At 52.2% G+C, this 20,389-nt stretch overlaps 1 protein-coding gene across 1 annotated transcript in view; it reads left to right on the top strand.

The window, feature by feature from the left end:
- Arhgef7 (Rho guanine nucleotide exchange factor (GEF) 7) overlaps nt 1–20,389 on the top strand; it is a gene marked incomplete in the record, with an annotated part of 86,405 nt that overhangs the window by 23,688 nt on the left and 42,328 nt on the right. The window contains 3 exon segments of the mRNA XM_013515723.1: nt 7,105–7,189; nt 9,536–9,666; nt 16,043–16,244. Coding sequence (XP_013371177.1) covers nt 16,046–16,244 — 199 coding nt within the window.

Here is a 20,389-nt window from a genome sequence, read left to right as displayed (position 1 = left end):
TCCTGTAGGGCTGCAGGAAGAGGAGGAGCTTAGGTTTTTGTCTGTCTGTCTGTCTGTCTGTTTGAAACGAGGCTAGCTGTGTAGTTCAGACTGGCCTTGAACTCAGTATGTAGCCTCAAACCCATGTCGATTTTCTGCCTCAGCTTTCTGAGTCCTAGGGTTACACACCTGGGCCACCATGCCCCGTGGGAAGGAACTTTGTGTGCTTGCCTTGTCTTCTGCCTTTCCTGCATCCCTTTCTGTGTCACAGTTTCTGCTGGTTGTACTTGATGTTTTCTGTACTTTAGCAGTTAGACTAGAAGCCTGTCTTTCTGGACATACCATTGTAGCTTCCTCATGTGAAGGATGTGGCCTGGTGGTGAGGTGCTGCAGGCCAGGGCAATGTCTGGGCGTCCCCTGGGCCTAGCTGGGCTGCGGGGCTGCGGGGCTGCCCTTTGAGGGGCTGCTGGACCAGAGCGTTACCGTCAGGGCTTCCCGGCTGTGCCTTCCAGGGCCTGTGGCTGGCTGGAGGGGCAGGCTTCTCTTGGGCCATCGGGTCTGTGCTCACTAGCCTTCTGCTCTGGTGCCTGCCTGGGGACGTGTGACATGGAAGTTCAGCCTGAGAAGCTGCCGCCACAGCGCTGTTGTGAGTACAGCGTGTGGCTGGTCTGCCTCTGCCCGGCATGCTCCTCCTGCTGACATGTGGTGCTGGACTCCTGGCTGAGGCTGCTAGGCTGTTCTCGCTTCAGAACTCTGCTGTCTTGTCCTCTGGTTTCACCTGGCCGGGCTGCCCCGCTTTATGAGCAGAAGGCCTTTGGCTGGTGTTGGAGCCCCTGTTGTGGTGTGGATGGGCAGCTGGCAGCCGGCAACAGGCAGGGAGAGCTGATGGAGGGCGTGGGGCTCTGGGGCTTTGGGGCGTGCAGTGCGCTCCTGGGTGTTTTCCCACACTGCTCTCCAGACAGTTTCAGGAGAATGTCACTGTGGGTAGAAGTCTGTTCCTTTTCTTCCTCAGCATGTGCCCTGGGAGTCTGGGGCAATCAGGCTCGTGTCTTGTTGGGATCCAGTGTGGGCAGCCCCTCCTTGAGGGATGGACCTGGGACTTGGCCCTTGTGTGAGCGCAAAGGGTGTCAGGGACTGCTCAATCCCTCCTGGGGCTGTGGAACCTTCTCGAGAGGTGGCTGCAGCTCCCTTAGCTATTCAGAGCTGTCTGCTTGCTGACCTTGCAAGGGTCCTGAGACCTTAGGTGTATGTGTGTGGTCTCTGCTTGCCCTGGCACTGCAGGGAGTCCCTCCTTGCCAGTCTTCCTAGCGCCTGGTACTTTGGGCGGGAGGTTAGTGTGTTTGCAGTCTTTAGCTGCTTGCTCAGGGTTGGGAAGTTGGTGTAACACTCCCGCTGACTCTACAGCTCTAGGTACCTTCCCTTTCCTGTTGTTAGCCTGAGTGGTGTGGTCCCTCTGCAGGCAGCTCTGTGTGGCATTTGAGGGTGCTCTCTGGGATGCCCGCATGGCCCATGTGGGGCTCCACTGCCCCTGGTGCCTGTGACTGTGCCTTTGTCAGTGGTGTCACACTGTCCCTAGGTGGAAGTCAGCAGCAGACTGAACTGCATGTCCTGGCTGGACCGTGTCCTCCGTGGTTCCTGGCAGGTCGGCCTTCCCATCCTCCCCACCCTGAGCGTGCCATTCTGAAGGCTGCGGTGCTAGGAGGGCTGGTCTCCAGTACTCTCTGCCGCTGTGGGGTTCCCCTCCCTGGAAGCCAGCAGTCACACTGGTGGTTTCTTTTAGAATGTGTGTTCCCTGCTTAGTGTTTGGGGTGTCACTGTGCAACCGCAGAGTTGAAGAAGACTTGATTCTTAGTTTAATCTGAAATACAGTTTGGGGGCTCGGAGGGCAAAGTGCCGTCATTGCTAGAACCCTTGTCAAACCTTAATCTGATCCCTAGGGAGGCGTAGGAGGAATTGAGTACAAAATTTACAGATGCCAGGGAGATGAAAAGGCAGGGCTGGATTTCTGCTCTCACACATCCTCTACAGTATGGGCCATTTGCATTAAACTTAAATAGCACCACTTCGTTACGATTCATTTTTACTCGCTCTTGTTCTAAAATCACAGATTCCATTTGATGATGTGATAGGACAAAATTATATTTTTAAGCTTTCTGAGCCACACTCCAGAACTCTGCCAAAATAACAATTTGTTGTGTCCAAAATAGCTTTGCCGGGGCTGGGGACTTAGCTCAGCGGCAAAAGCACCTGCCTGGCAAGTGCAAGGCCGTGAGTTCGGTTCCCGGTACCGGAGAAAAATCCAAAAAAAAAACAAAAAAAAAAAAACAAAAACAAAATAGCTTTGCCATAAACCCCCTGGGGAGCTGAGTGGATGGCGGCCCTCGGAGTGTGAATTGGGACAGTCTTGGCCCCTGTCCCCTGCTCTGGAAGGGAGGAGGGGCACAGGGAAGAGGACAGAGGCTCCTGGGCTCTGCGTCCCCCATGTGCCCTCTCTGGCCCTTCCTGGCGTGGGCTGTGCTGTGTGGGTATGCTGAAGTGTGAGCCTCGCTGCCTGCACTGTGGTCTGGGCTGCGAGGTGGGTGCAGCAGCGTGGTGAGGGGGGCTGGGCTGCTGGAGTCGCCAGCAGTTGGCGGGAGGGTGTGAATGCCTGAGAAGGAGCTGTGTGACTCATTTGCACGCCTTTGTCTAATGCTGGTACTGCTGACACTCGGCCCTCCCTCAGCCCTGCTGAGTCGCATGTCTTCAGTGGCCTACGATGCCAACAGAACTGTGGGCAGCAGATGTGGTTGCTTGAGTCCCCCAGGCTTAGTTAAAGTGAGCTGTTTGTGGACCAGATGACCTACCCCGGTGCCCAGAGGCCTTGGGGGAGATGCGCTTCCTGCTCTGCTAGCCCTCCATCCTCCCTGTCCAGGGTTCCCAGCTGCTGGTGGACAGCATGTTGCCCTGACCAGCTCATGGATGGTTGTGTTTCCTCCTGGAGATTCCTGGAGCATAGCCCCTGGAGGTTGCATTTCGGATCTGGGGTGGGAGGGAAAGCTCGCTCGTCAGGGAGTGACAGTGTTCATTGGAATAGTTTTATTTTGAAGTCATACTAACTTGCACTGCAGTAAGCAAGCAGAAACACTGAAATGACACTAGGATTTCAGGCAGATTTGTTCACGTTCACTGGCACTGATTGGATCACTCCCAGAATATCAGGCCCCAATCTCTGGTCGTCTAGGACTTACATGAGATAAGCAAGCAGGAGTACAGAGGCAGAACAGCTTGTCAGCTGGGGATTGGTTTATACAGTGTGCATCATAGTGACCAGCTGTTTCTAAGAGACAGGAGCAACTGGAACTGAAACAGGAACTGTTATCTGGGCAACTAAGAAACTGAAGTGTACTGGCTGTGGGGGTAGTGGTGGTGGTGCATTTCCTGCTGCAGCACCTTCCTGTGCTAAACTAGTCTGTTCCTAGATGATCTAAGGGCTTCACTTAGTGTCTTGTTCCTCCTGTTGTTCTTGGAGATGAGCTGTGTCTCTGTCAGTGGTCTGAAGATGACATTGAAAGTGGCCTTGTGAAGTGATGCCCCTTGCGAAGCTGTGCCTACCCCACGGGAGGCACACTGTCTGGGCCTGTGTTAGCTGGGAGGGGTCCCTGGGCCCTGGGGCCAGGCCAAAGAGCAGCCTGTGGGGGATACGAGGCCTTGGTGGGCACTGGGTGCATGTACACTGGGCTCATCCTGACCCATGTCCCCATCGTGAGGCTGAGCAGCGGAGCTCCTGGGGCAGTGCCTCTCATCCCTGCTCTCACGTGCCCGTTTTGCCTGCTTGTCCTGGCTGCTCAGAGACGCCAGGCCTTTGAGAAAGAGCTTCTGTGTCCTCCTGAAGACAGGTTCTCTTCCTCCGTGGTTTCTCTGTGCTTTGGTGTTTGTTGTATTTCCTTCTGCACCACTGAAAGTAAAGTATTGGAAGAAAACTATGAAAAACAAGCCATAAGCAGTGAGTTCAGCATCATGCACTTCTTGGTGGAAAGACTGGTAAATGCTTGTATTTTGGAAATAGCAGATTATTCTGTGGCACATTTAACTCACTCCATGCAAAGTATGGGTGAGTTTCCACTGGGGTGGGCTCTGCTGTTGATTGTGTCCTTCTCTGTGCCCGTGGCTGCCCAGTTCCTGGCGTGAGGAGCGTGTACACCTGGCCATGTGAGAGAGGGGCACGGTCTCCATTCCGGGTCCGCCTTGGAGACCTTGCTGTGGTGGGAGGTGGCTTGAGTGTTATGCTGTCCTAGCATCCCCAGGAACCTGCACTGCAGCTCCTGATGCCACCGCAGAAAGGCTGGGGACAGGGGAGGGGGCCCTTCTCCCTCTCCTGCTGCTTCCTCATCTGGGAGCCCTCCGCAGTGTGGGCAGAAGGCCCTCGTAACGGCTGCACACACGGGTGCATCTGTGTGTTTCCTGGTAGAGGCTTTCTGCCTCCTCCCTCATGAGCTCTTGTACCCTACAAAGGCTTCTGTTGCTGGTTTTTGTTGAACACTTTTCCATTCCTGGAACAGTCCAGATAATGCCTTTGGGAAGTGGCCTGGGCCTCTGTGACAGTTCGTGTCATCTCCTCTGCCTAGTTTTTCCCTGTGGGCCATGGCGTGTGATGTCACACCAAGGCCCATGGGGGGGGTGGGCGGGCGCAGCCGGTCAGGTGCTTCCTGGTCTCCGAGGCGGAGAGCTGCCTAGCCCTGGAATAACAGGAAGCCTCCCCATTTGCACATCCTGTGTTCTGGGTCTGTGCCTCGCCGCCTCGCCGCCATGAAGGTCAGTGGCCATTTATGTGTTTATGTGTATTAGACTCTTCCAGGCTGTAGAATTAGACCGTAGCACTCAGGGACATCAGGTTGCCTGCCTGAGCATTTCACGCTTTGGGGACTTGAGAGTTTGCGTGTAAGGAAGCTGAGCCTGTTAATGTTGATACTGTTTCCCCACATACTGGGTAGTGAACCCAGGGCTTTACGCAGAGCTCTACCCTGAACCTGTTTTAATGCTTTTGTTTAGTGACAGGGTCTCCCTAAGTTTCTGAGTTGCCCAGGCTGGCTCTGACTTGGATTCTCCTGCCTCAGCCTCCCAAGTGCTGGGGTTACAGGTGTTTGCCACCAGCCCAGTCTTTTAAAAAGCTGCAGCATAGCCCATATTTACCACATAAAAGTGAGCGTGGTTGGTCAGCCTAGTTGGGGCTCCCATTTGAGCTAGGTTTCCTCCTAAGTCACACATCTGACTCCCAGTCCTGAGGTGGTTCTGAAGCCTCTGTTCCGATGAGTGCTTTCTGGGCTTCTGGCTCCTGGGACCCTCTTTGGGAGTGGGGAGAAAAGAGAGAGTGAGAGACAGAGAGAGAGGGAGAGAGAGGAGAGAGAGAGGGAGAGAGAGACCTGAGTGTGTACGCGTGGATCCTTTTGTGTGAACTTCAAACAGTGACTGAGCTGTGCTTTCAGCACCGTTGGGCCTCTGTGTTGAGGTCACTTTCCAGGTCTTAGTCATCTTTTCTTTATTCAGGTGTGAGCAAATACCTCAGAACTGGTTTTTATCTCATTATTTCAGAAATTGTAGGCAGAAGATCATTAATTGGAGGTATTTTTATTTTTATTTTTATTATTTTTATTATTTTTTAATTGGAGGTATTTTTAAAGTTTTTGTTTTTTTGGTAACAAAGAGAGTGAACACAGGGCCTTCACCTGTCTACCTACCTACCTAGCCTACCTGTTTATCCATCTATGTCTGTCTGTCTCGTCTGTCTGTCTATCTATCATCTGTCATCTCTCATCTGTCATCTGTCTCATCTATCTAGAGGCAGACCTCATTAAGTAAAAGTTGCCCATGCTAGGCCTGACTTGAAATCCTCCTCCCTCAGCCTCTCAGAGTGCTGGGATTACTTGAGTGCCCTGTCACACCTGACTACTTAGCGTCTCTTGGCATTAAACTCACAGTGATGTTGAGTGCTGCAGTGGGTGGCGGGGGTGGTGGTGGTGGTTGGGATCCCCCGCCCCCCAGCACACACCTGGCTCGTATTTGTTGAGTGTTGGCAGAGACATAGTCTGTCGCTGCACTCCAGGGTGGCATGTAGACGTCCACCATGGACTTACCTTGGTGACACATATTTTGGGGACCCAGTTGGGGGCTCGGTTACATGTCCAGGCTGGTCTGCTTCAGGAAGTAAGATGAGTAAGCCGGGAAGGAAGGAGGTGGGCGGGGAGGCAGGAAGTGGGAGAGTTCCTGGCAGGCTCTGCTGGGAGACCTGGGGTGGTGGTGGTGGTGGGGTGGTGGGTGCAGGGCAGGGGCTGCACCCACACATCCCCTCCCCTCCCATGACCCATTCTGCAGTACTGAGAGAAAGCATGAAGCATGCTATGAATTTGGTGTCTATTAATAGTTTTTTTTTTTTTTAACCTCTGAGACTGACTTCATTTTTTCTAGAATGGAGTAGTGGATGGTTAAATTACTTTTGTGTGAGTTTATTAGGTGATTACAAGTGGCATGTAGTCTTTCGCCAGTATTTGGAAAGAGCTGTGCATGTTTCATCACACCCTGTGAGTACACACACGTGTGTGAGTACACGCATGTGTGTGCGCGCACACACAGAGAGCTGCCTGCATCTGGGTGAGCTCCTGTGCTGCTTCCCAGCTCTAGGTGGGTGGTGTGTAGTCCTCCAGCCTGCCTACCTGACCGCCTGCCCACCCCAACCGCTTGGTCTCTGGACAGTGTGAGTGGGCGGGGCTGCTGGTGTGGCTCCCATCCTGGCCCTCCTCTGGGTCCTCTCCATCCACGCATAGCCCTGTGTTTTCCTGTGCTTTGGAGTGGGCTGCATTCATCTCCTTGTCAGTGCCAGGAAGGAGTGTCTGTGGCACCTGACCAGGAAACCCTGGCTGGGCCTGGCCCGGCAAGGAGGAGGCAGCAAGCTTCCTGTTTAAGCTGGGGCAAGCCTGCTTGAGGGAGCCCCCGCTGCACGCCCCTCCCACTGCCCCTTCTGGAGGCCTTGCCTTTGCTCTTGGCTGCCTGCCAGGGACCACACACCTATATCTCATGTCACCGGGGGCCCTGTCTGTCCTGTACCTAGTGGAGACTCGGCACTAATTTTGCTTGTTTGATTTTTCCTTTCAGACGTTTGAGGCAAATGATTTGTACCAGGGGCAGAACTTTAACAAGGTCCTCAGCTCCTTAGTGACCCTAAATAAGGTGACAGCAGGTAAGACTTTTTATTAAATTTGGGGTGTGCATGGGGGCTGAATCAGGGCAAAGTGATCATTGCTGAGCTGTGGAGATGACCTGAGCTGCCTGCTCGGTTGCTCTTGGTGCTGTGCTCTGGGGCCATGAGGACATGGGCCACAGCCCCTGGTGTCTGAGTCCTCCCCTGTGGCAGAGAGACTGGCTCCCCACACGGACTGGCCTGTGTCACTCGTGTCACTGGCAGCTGAGCCCTGGGGAGAGCCAGGCTCCTGCCCCAGCTCTCGTCAGGTCTGTTGCCCGAGATGTGCTTTGTCTTCCTTGTGTGAGGGGCACTGATGCACGTGTGCACAGTCCCCCATCCCAGGCCACCACCCGGGCTGCACTGGAACACTTGCCAGCCTGCACAGCGAGTCTGCTTGTTAGGGGCCGACTCATCTTTTCCTTCTCAGCGGTGTGAGTCTCTGGGGGACAGGGACAGGAGCAGCCCACATGAGTAGCATGGGGCGTCACCCTTACCTCCACCCGTGCCCTGTTGCGAGCACTACACACGGGTGCTCTGCCTGCACGTGGTGTGGAGGGAGCACTGGTGAACGGCAGCAGAGGCTGAGCGCTCAGACCTGGGGTGCTGGGGCCCAGCGTGCACTTACCTGTGCCCATCCGTGGTCCAGGTGGAGGCCCTGTGGTTTTCAGGTGAGTGATGAGATGTAAAGAAACGAGATCCACAGCTCTTGGGCATTTGCCGCTCCTACCACATGCCCCAGGCTTGGTGGCATGAGTTCCAGGCCAGCCTGGGCTACATCATGAGAAAAGCTTTGTGTGTTCTTGGTGTCATTGGGTGTACCCTGGGTGTAAAACGTGTAGGAAGTCATATGTGGAAGTTAAGGGATAAGCTTGCTACTTTTGGGCTTTAAATAATATTAGTGATCCCTCTCAGAAAGCTTCTGTATGTACTGGCTCCTTGCTATAGTTTTTCAGAAGTTATTGCTTGGAAGTGAACTCTTCCCTTAGATAGCAGTGTTATGTGGTTGCCTCAAAAGTAGCGTGGTTGCAGCTGCTGCCTTCTTGGGAACAGCCTCTCCCTCTGCTCTGTCCCTTACAGAAATCCATGTGTGCACTCAAGGCGGTGAGGTGGGTGCTGGAGAGTCAGGGTCAAGGTGCTGCGGCTGGACTGGAAGCCAGGGCCTGGCGGGCCAGCAGTGTAAGCTAGGCCGGGCTGCCCGTGGGGGGCTGCAGGAAATGCCCTGTGGTGGGTCTTGCTCTGGGGCAACCTTTGGCATCTCTTCTCCAGTGGATACTTTCCTGTGGCACTTACTGCTGGCCCTGTGCAGGACTGCGGAAGCTGTCACTTCAGCTGTGATAGCCGGGATAGTCAGGTAGTTCCCAACAGTGTCCTGGTCCCCCGGCATCAATGTGTAGGTGGGACGAGATGGATGGGGCACCTGTGCTCCTCTGCTGCCTGCCCTGCCCTGCCCTGCCCTGCCCTGCCCTGCCCTGCCCTGCCCTTCCAGGCTGCCCTGCAGGAATGAGGACCCTGTGTTGCCGTGCTGAGTATGCCAAGAGTGGCTGTGACTCTGTGTTTTCCTGTGATGTCTTCAGACTTGCAGGAGTCAACAGCTAATTCCGAGTTTTATAGACACCACATAGGACAGTGAAAACAGATGTGGCAAAAGGGGCTGGGGACTGAGAACTGTCAGCCTTGTGAAAGCTTCCATGCAGCTGGAGGACTCAGGAGCAGCTCTCCAGCCCTGGTTTCCTTAGGGAATGTTTCCTGGCCTCACCTTTCCTTCTCTGAGCCGAATCATGAGTAAGCAGTGGGCCGCTGGCCCTTGCTGGTGGTTGGCGGGAGTCCATGCATGGAACTGAGCCTTCTCTGCTGGCTCCCGGTGACCAGTGCCTGCCTGATGTGGGCCGAGAGGGGTGGCTTCTGTGCTTGGAAGGCACTCGTGGACTCCAGGGCGCCGAGCCTTGGTTCTTGGCGTGGTGCACATGCGTGGTCTTGGAGAAGCAGGTGCATGTGGTGCACGGGAGAATGAGCTCTGCTGTTTTCTGCTAGGTAACTGAAGGAGAAGCCTGTTTTTCCAGGTGAAGGGAACTATTAAAAACAGTCACAAAACGTTTTACAAACTGTTGGAAAATGACACTGGAGAAGAACTGATAAGTAGTTGGCTCCAGATAGCTTCTGAAGAGGTGATAGGGAAATGAATGCCGGGCGTTCATGGAGCAGACAGAATCTGCTCTTTGTCCCTGCGTCAGTGGCCGGCTTTGTGGACCCAGGGTGTGTCCTGTGCTGGCCCAGCTGGAGAGTCTGTGTGTGGTGCGCTGCGTGGCATCAGGTCTCAGGGCTCTCTGTGCTCTACCTCTGCAGACATCGGCCTGGGGAGCGACTCCGTGTGCGCGCGGCCCTCTTCGCACCGCATCAAGTCCTTTGACTCCTTGGGGTCCCAGTCTTCACACAGCCGGACTTCACAGTTGTTCCAGAGCCAGTACCGGAGTTTGGTAAGTTGGAGAGGTTTCATTGTTTAAACTCAAGTATGTCTGGGGACAGGAGAGTGTACCTCGGTGTGTGGGAGAAGGCACGTCTGGGTCACAGCATCAGGCAGCTGTGAGGTGTGAGGCTTTGCCTCCTTTCTGCTGCAGGCTGCTTGATGTTGGCTCCTAACCAGAACCTCTGGGTTCATGTGAAATGAGTGCTGTCAGAACCCTTGCTTATTTGGGGTACATTAATGCTCATGTAGAGAGGTGATGCTCCATGACATACTGCCTCGGCATGCTAGTTTCTTATCTGCAGTGCACAGATGTATAGAAATAGAGTAAGAAGTCTATATGTAGAAGTACTTAGCTGTACAGAGAAAGAGATGCTTAAGCCTGAAAAAATGGCCTTTTCTCTCCAGACAGGTGTGTCTTTAGCGCTTTCCTAAGATGCAGGCAGTTCCCGGAGGGGAGCCCCTTGCTGCTGCTCAGCACCGGAGGGAGGGAGCAGGTGGGTGGTGGTTCTGGGGAGGGACCAAGAGCCTGCTTGGAAGTGCTCAGAGTGCAGGCCCCAGCTCAACAGGGAGGCTGGAGACAAGCTTAGGGACAGGTCTCATGCAGGACTGGACACCGGTGCCTGGGGTCTCCCCAGCTGCTGCTGCCCTGGGCAAGCCGTGCGCTCTTCGGCACCGGCCAGGCTTGGCAGTCAGCATCTGCAAGAGTGTGGCTTCCCAAGTGGTTCTCCTTGGAGACACAAGGTTACTTGCGGCTAGGCTGAGGAGAGCCTGCTTCTTTGAGAGACCTCAGGCCATCTTCTGTTCTCTCTGCTGCGGTTCGTGCATGGTGAGAGTTGAACATCATTTGGAGAGAGTCGGTGTTAAAAGTGAAGTGACACAGAGGGAATACAGTTATCACAAGTAACACAGAATTGTGTTTCAAAGTTAGGCAAACTCAGCTGGCTGGTAGGTCGTGTGGCTCTGCTGTGCCACCCCAGCTCCCTCCTGCAGTCCTCCAGGGCCCTGGGGGTTGGCGTTGCTGTTCGGAGGGTTTGATGCTGGTGGAAGTTTGCAGAAGACCATTGTGAGTGTGGTGATTGTAGACTGAGGAGAAACACTCAAACCGCCTGAATCATGTTCTAAATTAGCTTCATGACGTATGTGAGGGAAGGTGAGAGAGACCAGCCTGCTTACCCTTTTACCACAGCGGTTCTTACGTGGGTTTTTTTCCCCTTACTAAAGGAGGAATGGATTGCAAGTGTATAATTTCAAGTAAAATAAAGTTAAGTGTAAGGTTGGTAGTGGACATTTCTGAAATCATAATTAGATGAGGCCAACTTTTTCTTAGCTAGAAGTGTAGTAGGTGATACTTGAAAGAAGGAGCCCACCCCGCCGTCCTCCATACTCCTGCTGTGGGCTAACCTCTCTGGCAGGTGGGTGTGTGTGTCCTTCCATTGGCTGCTGGGAGGTGTCTGCCCTCCCCTTCCTGGGCTATGCCTGCTTCCGGCCTGGGACCTGTTGGTGGCTGGGTCTTTGCCCTGGGATTTTTCTGAGTGTGTTTATCAGGAGCGCCACCAGGAGGTTTTCTTGGATTAGACACTGTCCATAGTGAGGCAAGAATGACCAAGTGTGTGCCAGAGCTGAGTGCTGGGGGCACGGAGACGACCCTGTTGCTCTCTGCTTTCTTCTGTGATTGAGCTGCTGTGACCGAGCCGAAGCTAATACGGTCTCCGTGGCTTTCAGCGTCAGCTTTGGAGTCGCTGAGCACTGCGCTTGGAGCTTTGTACTGCAGAGAGTGTCTGCTCCACAGCCACGGCTGAGGGGCTTTGCTCAGTCTGGGAGACTCGAGCAGCTTTGGAGTCTGGTTGGCCCCGCAGTGGGAGCTGTACTTCCCAGTGTGTCTCCATGCTCCTGGGTGATTTCCTCTGGCCTCTCTCAGATGGGCTGTCCATGTAGCTCTGCTCTGAGGGCCTCTCACTCAGAAGGGAAAGATGAGGGGTTAAGAGTGTGGTGGACCTGGGCTGCTGCTGTCTGTCCAAGTCCTTTTCCTTGTCACTGGGACACGATACCTGACACCTTGGTGGCCACACAGATATGCTAGGAGTGTTCTCACCAGCCTCCCTTGAACTGCGGAGGGCCTCTGTGCCTGCGTGTGTGCGCCATTGCCCCGTCGGGTGACAGAATAGGACGGGCCATCTCTGGTCCCCTTGCGTTGGTGCCAGTGGTTGATGTGCGTCACGTGTGTGTGCACTCAGTGAGACGGGCTTCTGCTTGCTGAGCATTGCCGAGTGGGCAGCACCGGGTGAAGATGGCAGGTGCAGCCCCAGGAACTTTGGGGGTCCCTCTTCATTCTCTTGGTACAGATGAGGGGTGCCTGTCCTTGTGTTTGCTCTGTTACCGTGCTACAGACAGTCCTGGGATGTCATGTTGGACCCAGCAGATGACAAACCATGGTTTCAGGAGAGCTACTTTAAAAAGGGAAGGAAACAGGTGTCGTGGGACATGCTTGTCATCCTGGCACTGTAGGCAGCTGAGGCAGGGGGATCACAAGTTTGAGCACAGCCTGGGCAACTTAATGACACAGCAAGATTCTGTCTCAAAATAAAAAGAAAAAGGGGCTGGGGGTGCAGTTCAGTGTAAGGAGCCCAGATTCAATCCCCAGTACCAAGAAAAAAAAACAAAAAAAAAAACAAAAAAAAAAAACAGCGAAGAAAAGGACCCTCATAGTGATGGAATAGTGCTTGTATTTATTTTGGAGCAGAGCTCTTCCTGGAACCCTGGGGGCCTGTCCCCTGCATCCTACTCCCTTGGCATGCGTCCCGCACAGTGTCCGTGGAGTAGCTTTGTAACAGACGCATTTAGGCAGTCGACGTGGTCTTTGGTGATACGACTGCTGAGGAAACTGGGGATTTCCGCACAGATCTGGATTGTGCTTACCTGGAGAGTGCTTGCCTGTGCCTGCATTTGGTTTCCCACCGTCCTTCTGCAGTGCTGGTGCTTGGGCTCCTCTCGGAACTTACAAGTCGCTCCTGCACTGGATTCCCCAGCCTCACGTTCCTGGCTGGAGTGCTTGTGGTGCATCTCCTGTGTAGCTTCCTGTTTCGCTTCAACTCTGTCCCCTTGTCCCTGTGGAGCTGGCCATGGCTGTACGTGGCAGGTGGCAGGGTTGTGCCTGGCGTGTGCGCCTTGTGGGCTCCCCTCTGCATAGGCTTCCCACTGGGTGGCGGTGCACACCACATGCGTTACAGGAAGCATGGTGCAGTGCAGATCCTGCTGACTGCTTGGGCTGCAGGAGGAGGAGAACGGGGTGCCACGTAGCGTCTGGAGGGTGTCTGTCTCCCAGGGGCAGGGGCACTGGGCACTTCTCCATGTGTCACTTTCTCCTGCTTCACCATTGGAGGGCCAGAGAGTGCTGCATTTGAGCTGAAACCATCAGCGGCAGCCTTCGCTGAGTGTTGAGAGATTTCAGTAGTAGATACTAGGGCTATGTTAAGTGTTTTGTTTAATCTTTTAATGGAATGTTTTGAATTAATAAGTGGATATTTATAATTTACAGTTAATTTTAATTTTACTGGTTAAACATGCTTCTGGGGCAGTACCTGGGGAGCATCCTGCCAGTTGTGGCCGCTCTTCGCTGGAACCTTCTGTGTCTGCCTTGCCCTCCACTGGGCGTGCTCGTGGTGGCCTAGCTCTGAGGCTTGCTGGTCAGCCACTCCCAGTTGCTGCCTTGGCTTTGTAGGCTTTTGCCTGGATGTGTCTGAATAAAATGCCTTGTTTCATTTGGCTCATTTCAAGTGCTGTCCCTGGGACTCCTGCAGCGGAGTGGGGCAATCCCTTTTCACCTGGCGCTCTCCTTGGCAGCCAGGTGCTGCCCTGGTCTCAGCTAGGTCTGGGTTTGGGACATGATTAGGACCAGGCCCTCTGGTGTTCCTCGTGGACGCGTGCCTTATCCAGTGGCTCTGCTTCCTTTCCTAACAACAGCGTTTCTGAGGTGTGTAACCGACCTTTTCTTCGTTCCTGTGTCCCTGTTGCAGGTGGGAGCCCTGGTCTCTTTGCACACTCCAGCATGTTAGGTCTTTTCTTACTGCGCCCCCAAACCCTATGTCCCACGCCCCAGTGTGTCAGGCTCAAGCTTGCTGCACCACGCGCAGCTGGGCTGCCCCTCCACCCCGAGACACCCTCTGACCTGTAGAGCCCCACGCTGCTTCTCCACACCTTCCGTGTTCCCTAGGTTTTACCTGTTGTGAAAGCATGTGCTTTTCACAATTACTGAAATATTTCGGGTTCCTGTATATCCACAGATGTTTTGTTTATTCTGATGTTGAGGTTTTCATTGCCTTTAGTTTTCGGATGTCTGGTTACTTGACAGGATGTGTCTCGGCCAAGTGTCCCCCTCCTCCGGGGGGTTCCTTCAGGCTCCAGGGTCTGTAAGTTTGCAGGTTTGCCAAATCTGGGACATTTTCAGCTTCTTCACTGCCCACAGCCTCAGTGCCAGGGGAGAGCCCTGTCATCCCATGAGGCCCTGGCTCTGCTTGGAGTTTTCCCCTGCTTGTTTTCCCTCATTGGTCAGTTTGAGTAGTTTCATAAGTTCCAGTTCTTCCTGCTGAGGTTTTCTCCTCTTTTTGTACTTCAGGGGAGTTTGTCATTGATTCTTGGAGACTGCTGGCTCCTGAAGCTTGCGGTGACTCCTGCATCAGCTTCCTTCTGTCTTGGTGTTGCATTGCTTGGCTGTTGGAATTCTTTGTTCCGGCTATGATTGTCCTGCTGATAGGAATGTTTCTATTGTGTCCTGGACACCTTGGAGAGGGGTGTTGGAGTGGCTGGGTTCTCTGGCCCTTTGTCCTTGCTGGCCAGAGCCTTGTGTCCCCTGGCCTCTGTCCTCTGGCTGTGCACCCATAGTCTGGCAGTGTAGCTGGCTGCTGTGGCCTGCTCTGCTCTTGAAGTTCCAAGGGGGAAGGAAGGTAAGAGGATGGAGAAATAAAGATGAGAGACAGAAAGCTGAGGTCAGGTGGAGCCCTTTCTCCGGATGGGAGGAAAGGAACTGCTCAATCACCATAGAGCATTTATTTATACATTGAGCAGGTTGGTGTCATGTGACACCTCTTTGCCTAGCAGTCCATTGCTTGGATTGTCTTCAGGCTTGGTGTGCTCTGGACTGAAGCAGCTTGTTCATGTGACTTGCCTGGGAAGCGCTTTGTGGTTCTTTCACCAGGCTTGCCTCTCACCCACATGTGTGATCAATTTCCAGATTCACCTGCTCCCTACAGCTGGCTTCTGCTGGAATGGATGCTGAGGGCCACTTGTGGAGTGGGTGTATTGTGAAGAGCCAGCTGGATCTGCTCCTGTGGGAGGAGGGTGGTCAGGAGACGGGGTTGCCTGCTGCAGTCAGGTGATAGTGGCTAGGACTCTGCCTTCTGTGCTGGTGTAGGGCAGAGTGCGGGCACCTCGTGGCTGCGACTGGGTGGGACAGGCTTACTCACTGTGCTAGGGGATGGCACATAGCCTGCCTGTCCTCCACTGGTGCTGGTGAGCTGGTGTAGTGCATTGGCCCCCGCTTGGCTCCCTGAGGCTCTGCTAGGCTGCCTCTTTCACTCTGGCAGTGACCTCAGGCAGCCTCACCCTGGCTGCCTGGGTCAGAGTGGAAGAGACAGCAGCCTGCAGATTCTTCCTGTTCCACACTGAAGTGTGCAGCTCTGGGAGCAGTGTAGCTTAGGATGTGAATGACTGGGTCTCCAGTCAGCATAGCGAGGATCAGTGTGTTTGGCTACACCCAGTTGGCAAAAGCTTGACAAAATGGGTCTCCTCTAAGTTCTGCAGTGGGCATTTTCTTAGTGTGAATTTGTAGACTGTTTTGGAAGTTAGTTTAGAAATATGTGTTAAAATCTACAATGTGTTGTATGTGTCCTCTGATCAGAATGTGAGCTCCAGGTGTATTTCTACTTGTGTTCAGAGACAGGTGCGCAAGCATTTTTAATGCAGCCTTGGTTTTCAAAACAAGAAAAATACTGTTTAACTTATAGAAAAATGCTAGAAATGACCCCAAAACCCACAGGTGGAGGACTGATTAAATAATGGCACAATTAGGCAGCATAGTGATACCTGGGTTGTTACTGGTGAATGCTGCTGGGGAATTGAGCACAGTGACCGTGCCTTTTATGTGGTAGAGAAGTGTGTGCCCTGGGATCCATTTGAGTGTGTGTGAGCAGGTGTGTGGCTCATGCAGGCCTTGCCAGGGGGGCAGGTGCCCAGGGACAGACAGGAATTGGAGCGAACTGACCCAAGCCATTCTGGGCATTTCTCCCAGTGTCTGGGCTCCTTTTACACGATGGTGACGTGTGATTTGTGCTGTAAAATGAAGTGGACTAGGTGATATGACTTTCTCCTGCCCCTCCCCACCTGTTTCTTAGGACATGACGGATAACAGCAACAATCAACTGGTAGTCAGAGCCAAGTTTAACTTCCAGCAGACTAACGAAGATGAGCTGTCCTTCTCGAAGGGCGACGTCATCCACGTCACGCGAGTGGAGGAAGGAGGCTGGTGGGAGGGCACACACAACGGCCGGACCGGCTGGTTCCCCAGCAACTACGTGCGTGAGATCAAGCCAAGTGGTGAGTGGGGCCTGGGCACGGGTCTCTGCCTGATGCCTCTGCTCCAGGGAGGAGGGAAGGGAATGCGTGGGTTGGGTATACCCTTCCCTGTACTGGGGTGCCGGATAGGGCTCTCTCTTACAACTTGGCTTTGCATTCTGTTCTGACATTTTGCAGATAGGCAGAGAAACATCTCAAACCTGTAAAGTTTTTTGTTGTTTTTTTTTTTTTTTTCTCAACTGGTAGTCAGAGCCAAGTTGCTCTGACTTGCCAGGATTTCTATGTTGCCTAGGGTGGTCCTCAGTTCTTCAACTCTTAGATTCAAGCGTGCCCCTGCCACAACCTCCTGGGTAACTGGGAACACAGGTGTGTACTGCCACACCTGGCCTTGATTCTTATTGTTGCACTTTCATGTTAAGATATACTTTGTCCTCTTCCAGGGCCAGCATCAGGGCTTGGAGTCTGTAGTATGTAGGCTGTATTTAAGTTTCATTAATGTGGGCACTTTTTTGGGTGGGTAATTCCTGCCATTTTTTGGTACCAGTAATCATATTTAAATGCATCTCTTTGCTTGTGTTTCTGTGAGTGACTGGTTTACTGCCCGTTCAAGACTGGTATTTGGGAGGCCAGTGTTCTTTTGCAGGGGAATACATACTGTAGCATTCTTTGCCTTGTTTTCAGGCAGCCTAGCAGGGATCTTATGTCATGAATTGGATGTTCTCTCTGAGGCTTGTGGTTCGGGCCCTGTCATCTGCCTGTGGCTGTGAAATTTCTATAAGGCCGGTAACTCATGTGCCTGGCCCAGTGTATGGGACATGGTACCATCTGTCACCTGACACAGGTGTTGCTTGGCTATGCTAAGGCCACAGGGCAGCAGTGTGAACTGAGGAGAAGCTCTGAGAAGAATGCTGGGTCTCGTGAGTGCCACTGAGTAGTTCTTGCCTTCCAGGGGCTTGTGGCACATGGCCTGTGTCAGGCGTGTGTGTATTTGTTTTTACACTGTGCTTGGGTGTAGGTGCTTCTGTGAGATGCACAGGAGATACGGTGAATCTTCAGAAACAAGGCTATAAGGGGAGAACTGAGGGTGAGTAGGGAGTTGGGTGGGGGCTTTGTGTTGTGAGCCGCACAGCCCTGCTTTGGTATTGCTCCAGTGTTTGAGAAGCAGTTGCCTGGCAAATCCCACTGATCTCACCTGGTGAGAGGTGTTTATTTTGGAGATAGCTGTGGATAGGGGGCATGGACAGAGCCTTGCGAGGGCTTGGGCTGTGTTGAGGTGAGTGGTGAGCACCTCAGTGCCTGCAGAGTGGGTGTTCCCTGGATGTTAATGCTACTATTTTATTTTTTAAGACAGTGAAGACAAAAGGTTTATAGATGCATGAGAATTTTGATACAAAAATGTCTTTTCTGTAATGGTCTCAGAAGGTAAGTATTTTACATGGCAGCAAGGAGCTCTTGATTGTGGAATTCTCTGGTGTTGGATTTTGGGAACAACACCCAACTGTTCTTTTTATAATCATATAAAACGTTTGTAACGTACACCTCACCATTTTAGACACTTCGAAGTGTTTATTGTGTAGCGTTAATCACACTCACATTGTTGGGTAACTATCGCTACCACCACCTCCAGAGCTGCCTCATTTTCCCAGTCTGAAGGTCCAACCTAGGGGACACTAGTTCCCCGATCCCCCCTGCAGGCCCTGTGCCCGTTGCTCTTATTTCTGTCTCTGTGAATCTGGTAGCTCTGTGTAACGCATGCAAGGGGAGCCTACTGTTTTTAATCATTTTGACAGCCTTATTTCACTGAGCATGAAATGCTCAGGGTCCATCCAGGGTGCAGCATGTGTCTGATGTCCTTTGGTGGGACTCAAGGATAATCTTGTTGTGTATGTGCTGTGTTTGCCTACCCTCGCACTGCCAGGTTGCTGCCAACTTCTGCTTTTACATCTGTTCAGAATAGACTCTCTCTGACTCATGACGGGTGATGCCTGGACAAACTGATTGTAAGTTTTAACATCCCAAGTCCAAAGTGCATTTAGTAACCCGTGACCTGCCGACCATCATAGCTTAGCCTAGCTGCTAAATGCTCACAGCAGTTACATCAGCCTGCAGTTGGGCATCACCAGAGTATTGTATAGCATGTGGCTACCCTGGGAAGAGATCAGTATTAAGTACAGCTCCTACTGAATGTGTCTTGCTTTTGAACCAGTATCAATTTGAGTAAGGTACGGCCCGTCTGCATATACCCAGGAATGGGATTTCTGTATCAGATGGTAACTGTATGCTTAATTTTTGAGGAACTGCCATTCTGTTTTCTAGAGTTTTGTACCATTGTACAGTCCCACCAGCAACATGCAAGAGTTCAGGTTCTCCACATCCTCGCCCGCTTAGTTTTTTTTTTTTTTTTATTGTGTCCATTGTATGGATGTGATTGTTAATTGTAATCTGTTAGCTTGCTTTGAGTAAAGACTGCCTTAGAAAATTAGTAAATTCTGGGCATATCCATGGATATGTCAATACATGCCCAAACTGAAGTCTTATCCTGGATGTGGGTGTCATCACCTAGTAGGCTGATAGCCTGGATGGCATAAAAAGGGAAAGAGGAAGGAAGTCTGCTCTTTTTCTTGGAGGAGCTGTGGTGTTCACCACTGCCTCTGGATGTCAATCTCCAGCACAGACTCTTCAGCCTTCTGTTGTAAACCGTTTGGCTTTCCAGCACATCCTCACATCACTGACTGCAGGGAACTTCTAGGTCTTCAGCCTTCTACTGCCACTGGGTCTTCCACGTCTCCAGTTCGGATCTTTTTGCCTCTGATTCTGAGGGCAGCTCCTGTGATTCCTCCCCTACTGATCCTGTAACTTAATAAATCTGTGGAATAATTAAACATATATTTTATATTGATTGTGTTCCTCTAGTGAACCTAATACAGATTTTGGTACCTAGAGTGAAGTTGTTGCTGTGACTTACCTGGCCATGTGATTTAGGAGTCTTTGACCTGGCTTGTAGGAGGAGTTTGGAGATGAAGGCTGGAGAACCAGCCATAAATACTATAAGGCAAGCTTGATGAGAGATTCTGGTCAGAGCTCAGAAGACCAGAATGCTGGTAGAAGTACAGGTTATAAAGGCTCAGGAGGTTTCATTTGCATACAAGGACTCCATTGACAGTTGGGGTAGAGGTCTTGTGTGTATGCTGTGACACAAAATTTGTGTGCATTTTGCTCATGTCCTGAGATGAGATTGAAATTAAGGGTGGTAGACTAATTAATCAGGTGGAGGAAATTTCAAGGCAGCCCAGAATTTGGACTGTGGCATGGGTACTTCTTGAAACTTTTAGCCAAGTTTATACTGAAAGTCAGGAGCAAGAAGCTCATTTGAAAAGTTTTCAGCTTTGTCAAAAAGGAAATATCTACAAAGGTAGTGCTTTGGAGAGTTGGGTTGCTAGAAAGATTAAAAGTAAGCCAGTAACTTGATATCAGGACAATAGGAAGAATGCCTTGAAGGCATCCTGGGAACCTGCAAGACCCCACCCTTCCCAAGGCTAGAATTTTGCTTTGAGAAGAGAGCCCCAGGGTACTCTGCCCCAGAAGGAATTGGTTCCCCAGGATTTGGTTTCCAGTATGAAGGCTGCTGCAGCCATGATTCAAGGGGGCTCAGCTACTACTTGAGCTAACAGCAGACCTTGGCATCATTGATGTGGTGCTGGTTTTATGGGCATGTAGAATGCAAGAGTTGTGGGGTTATGGAGGCTTCCACCCAGATTTCAGAAAAAGACCTAGGAGGGTAGGGAGTATGCCCTTGAAGTGCCAGTGCTTGAAGCTGTGAGAGTGTAGCTGAAAGTGCAGTAGAGACCAAGGAAGTTGCAGAAGCCAGCAATGTGAAATATCTGAGGAGAGCCACAGGCAGTGAATGAGTAGAGCTGCCACAGGCAGTGAGTAGAGCTGCCCCAAGGAAGAAGCCAGGAGGGCTCCAAGTGGTAGGGCCATGGGGGGGGGCACCAAAGGCATTTGGAGTTTAGAGTTTTGCCCCAGGTGTTGGACATGGAGCTACATTAATCATTTTTCCGCTGTAGGATTTCTTGGTTTGCTGTGCTGGGTTTTGGCCTTGCTGTGGTCCTATTGGTTTCTATCCTTTTGTTCCTGCATTTTGGAATGGGAGTGTTTACCCTGTG

The sequence above is a fragment of the Chinchilla lanigera genome, unplaced genomic scaffold (assembly GCF_000276665.1).
Source record: "Chinchilla lanigera isolate Chin_1 unplaced genomic scaffold, ChiLan1.0 scaffold00003, whole genome shotgun sequence".
NCBI classification, from domain to species: Eukaryota; Metazoa; Chordata; class Mammalia; order Rodentia; family Chinchillidae; genus Chinchilla; species Chinchilla lanigera.
The sequence above is the reverse complement of the archived record's forward strand: the minus strand, read 5'-3'. Positions and strand labels throughout refer to the sequence as shown.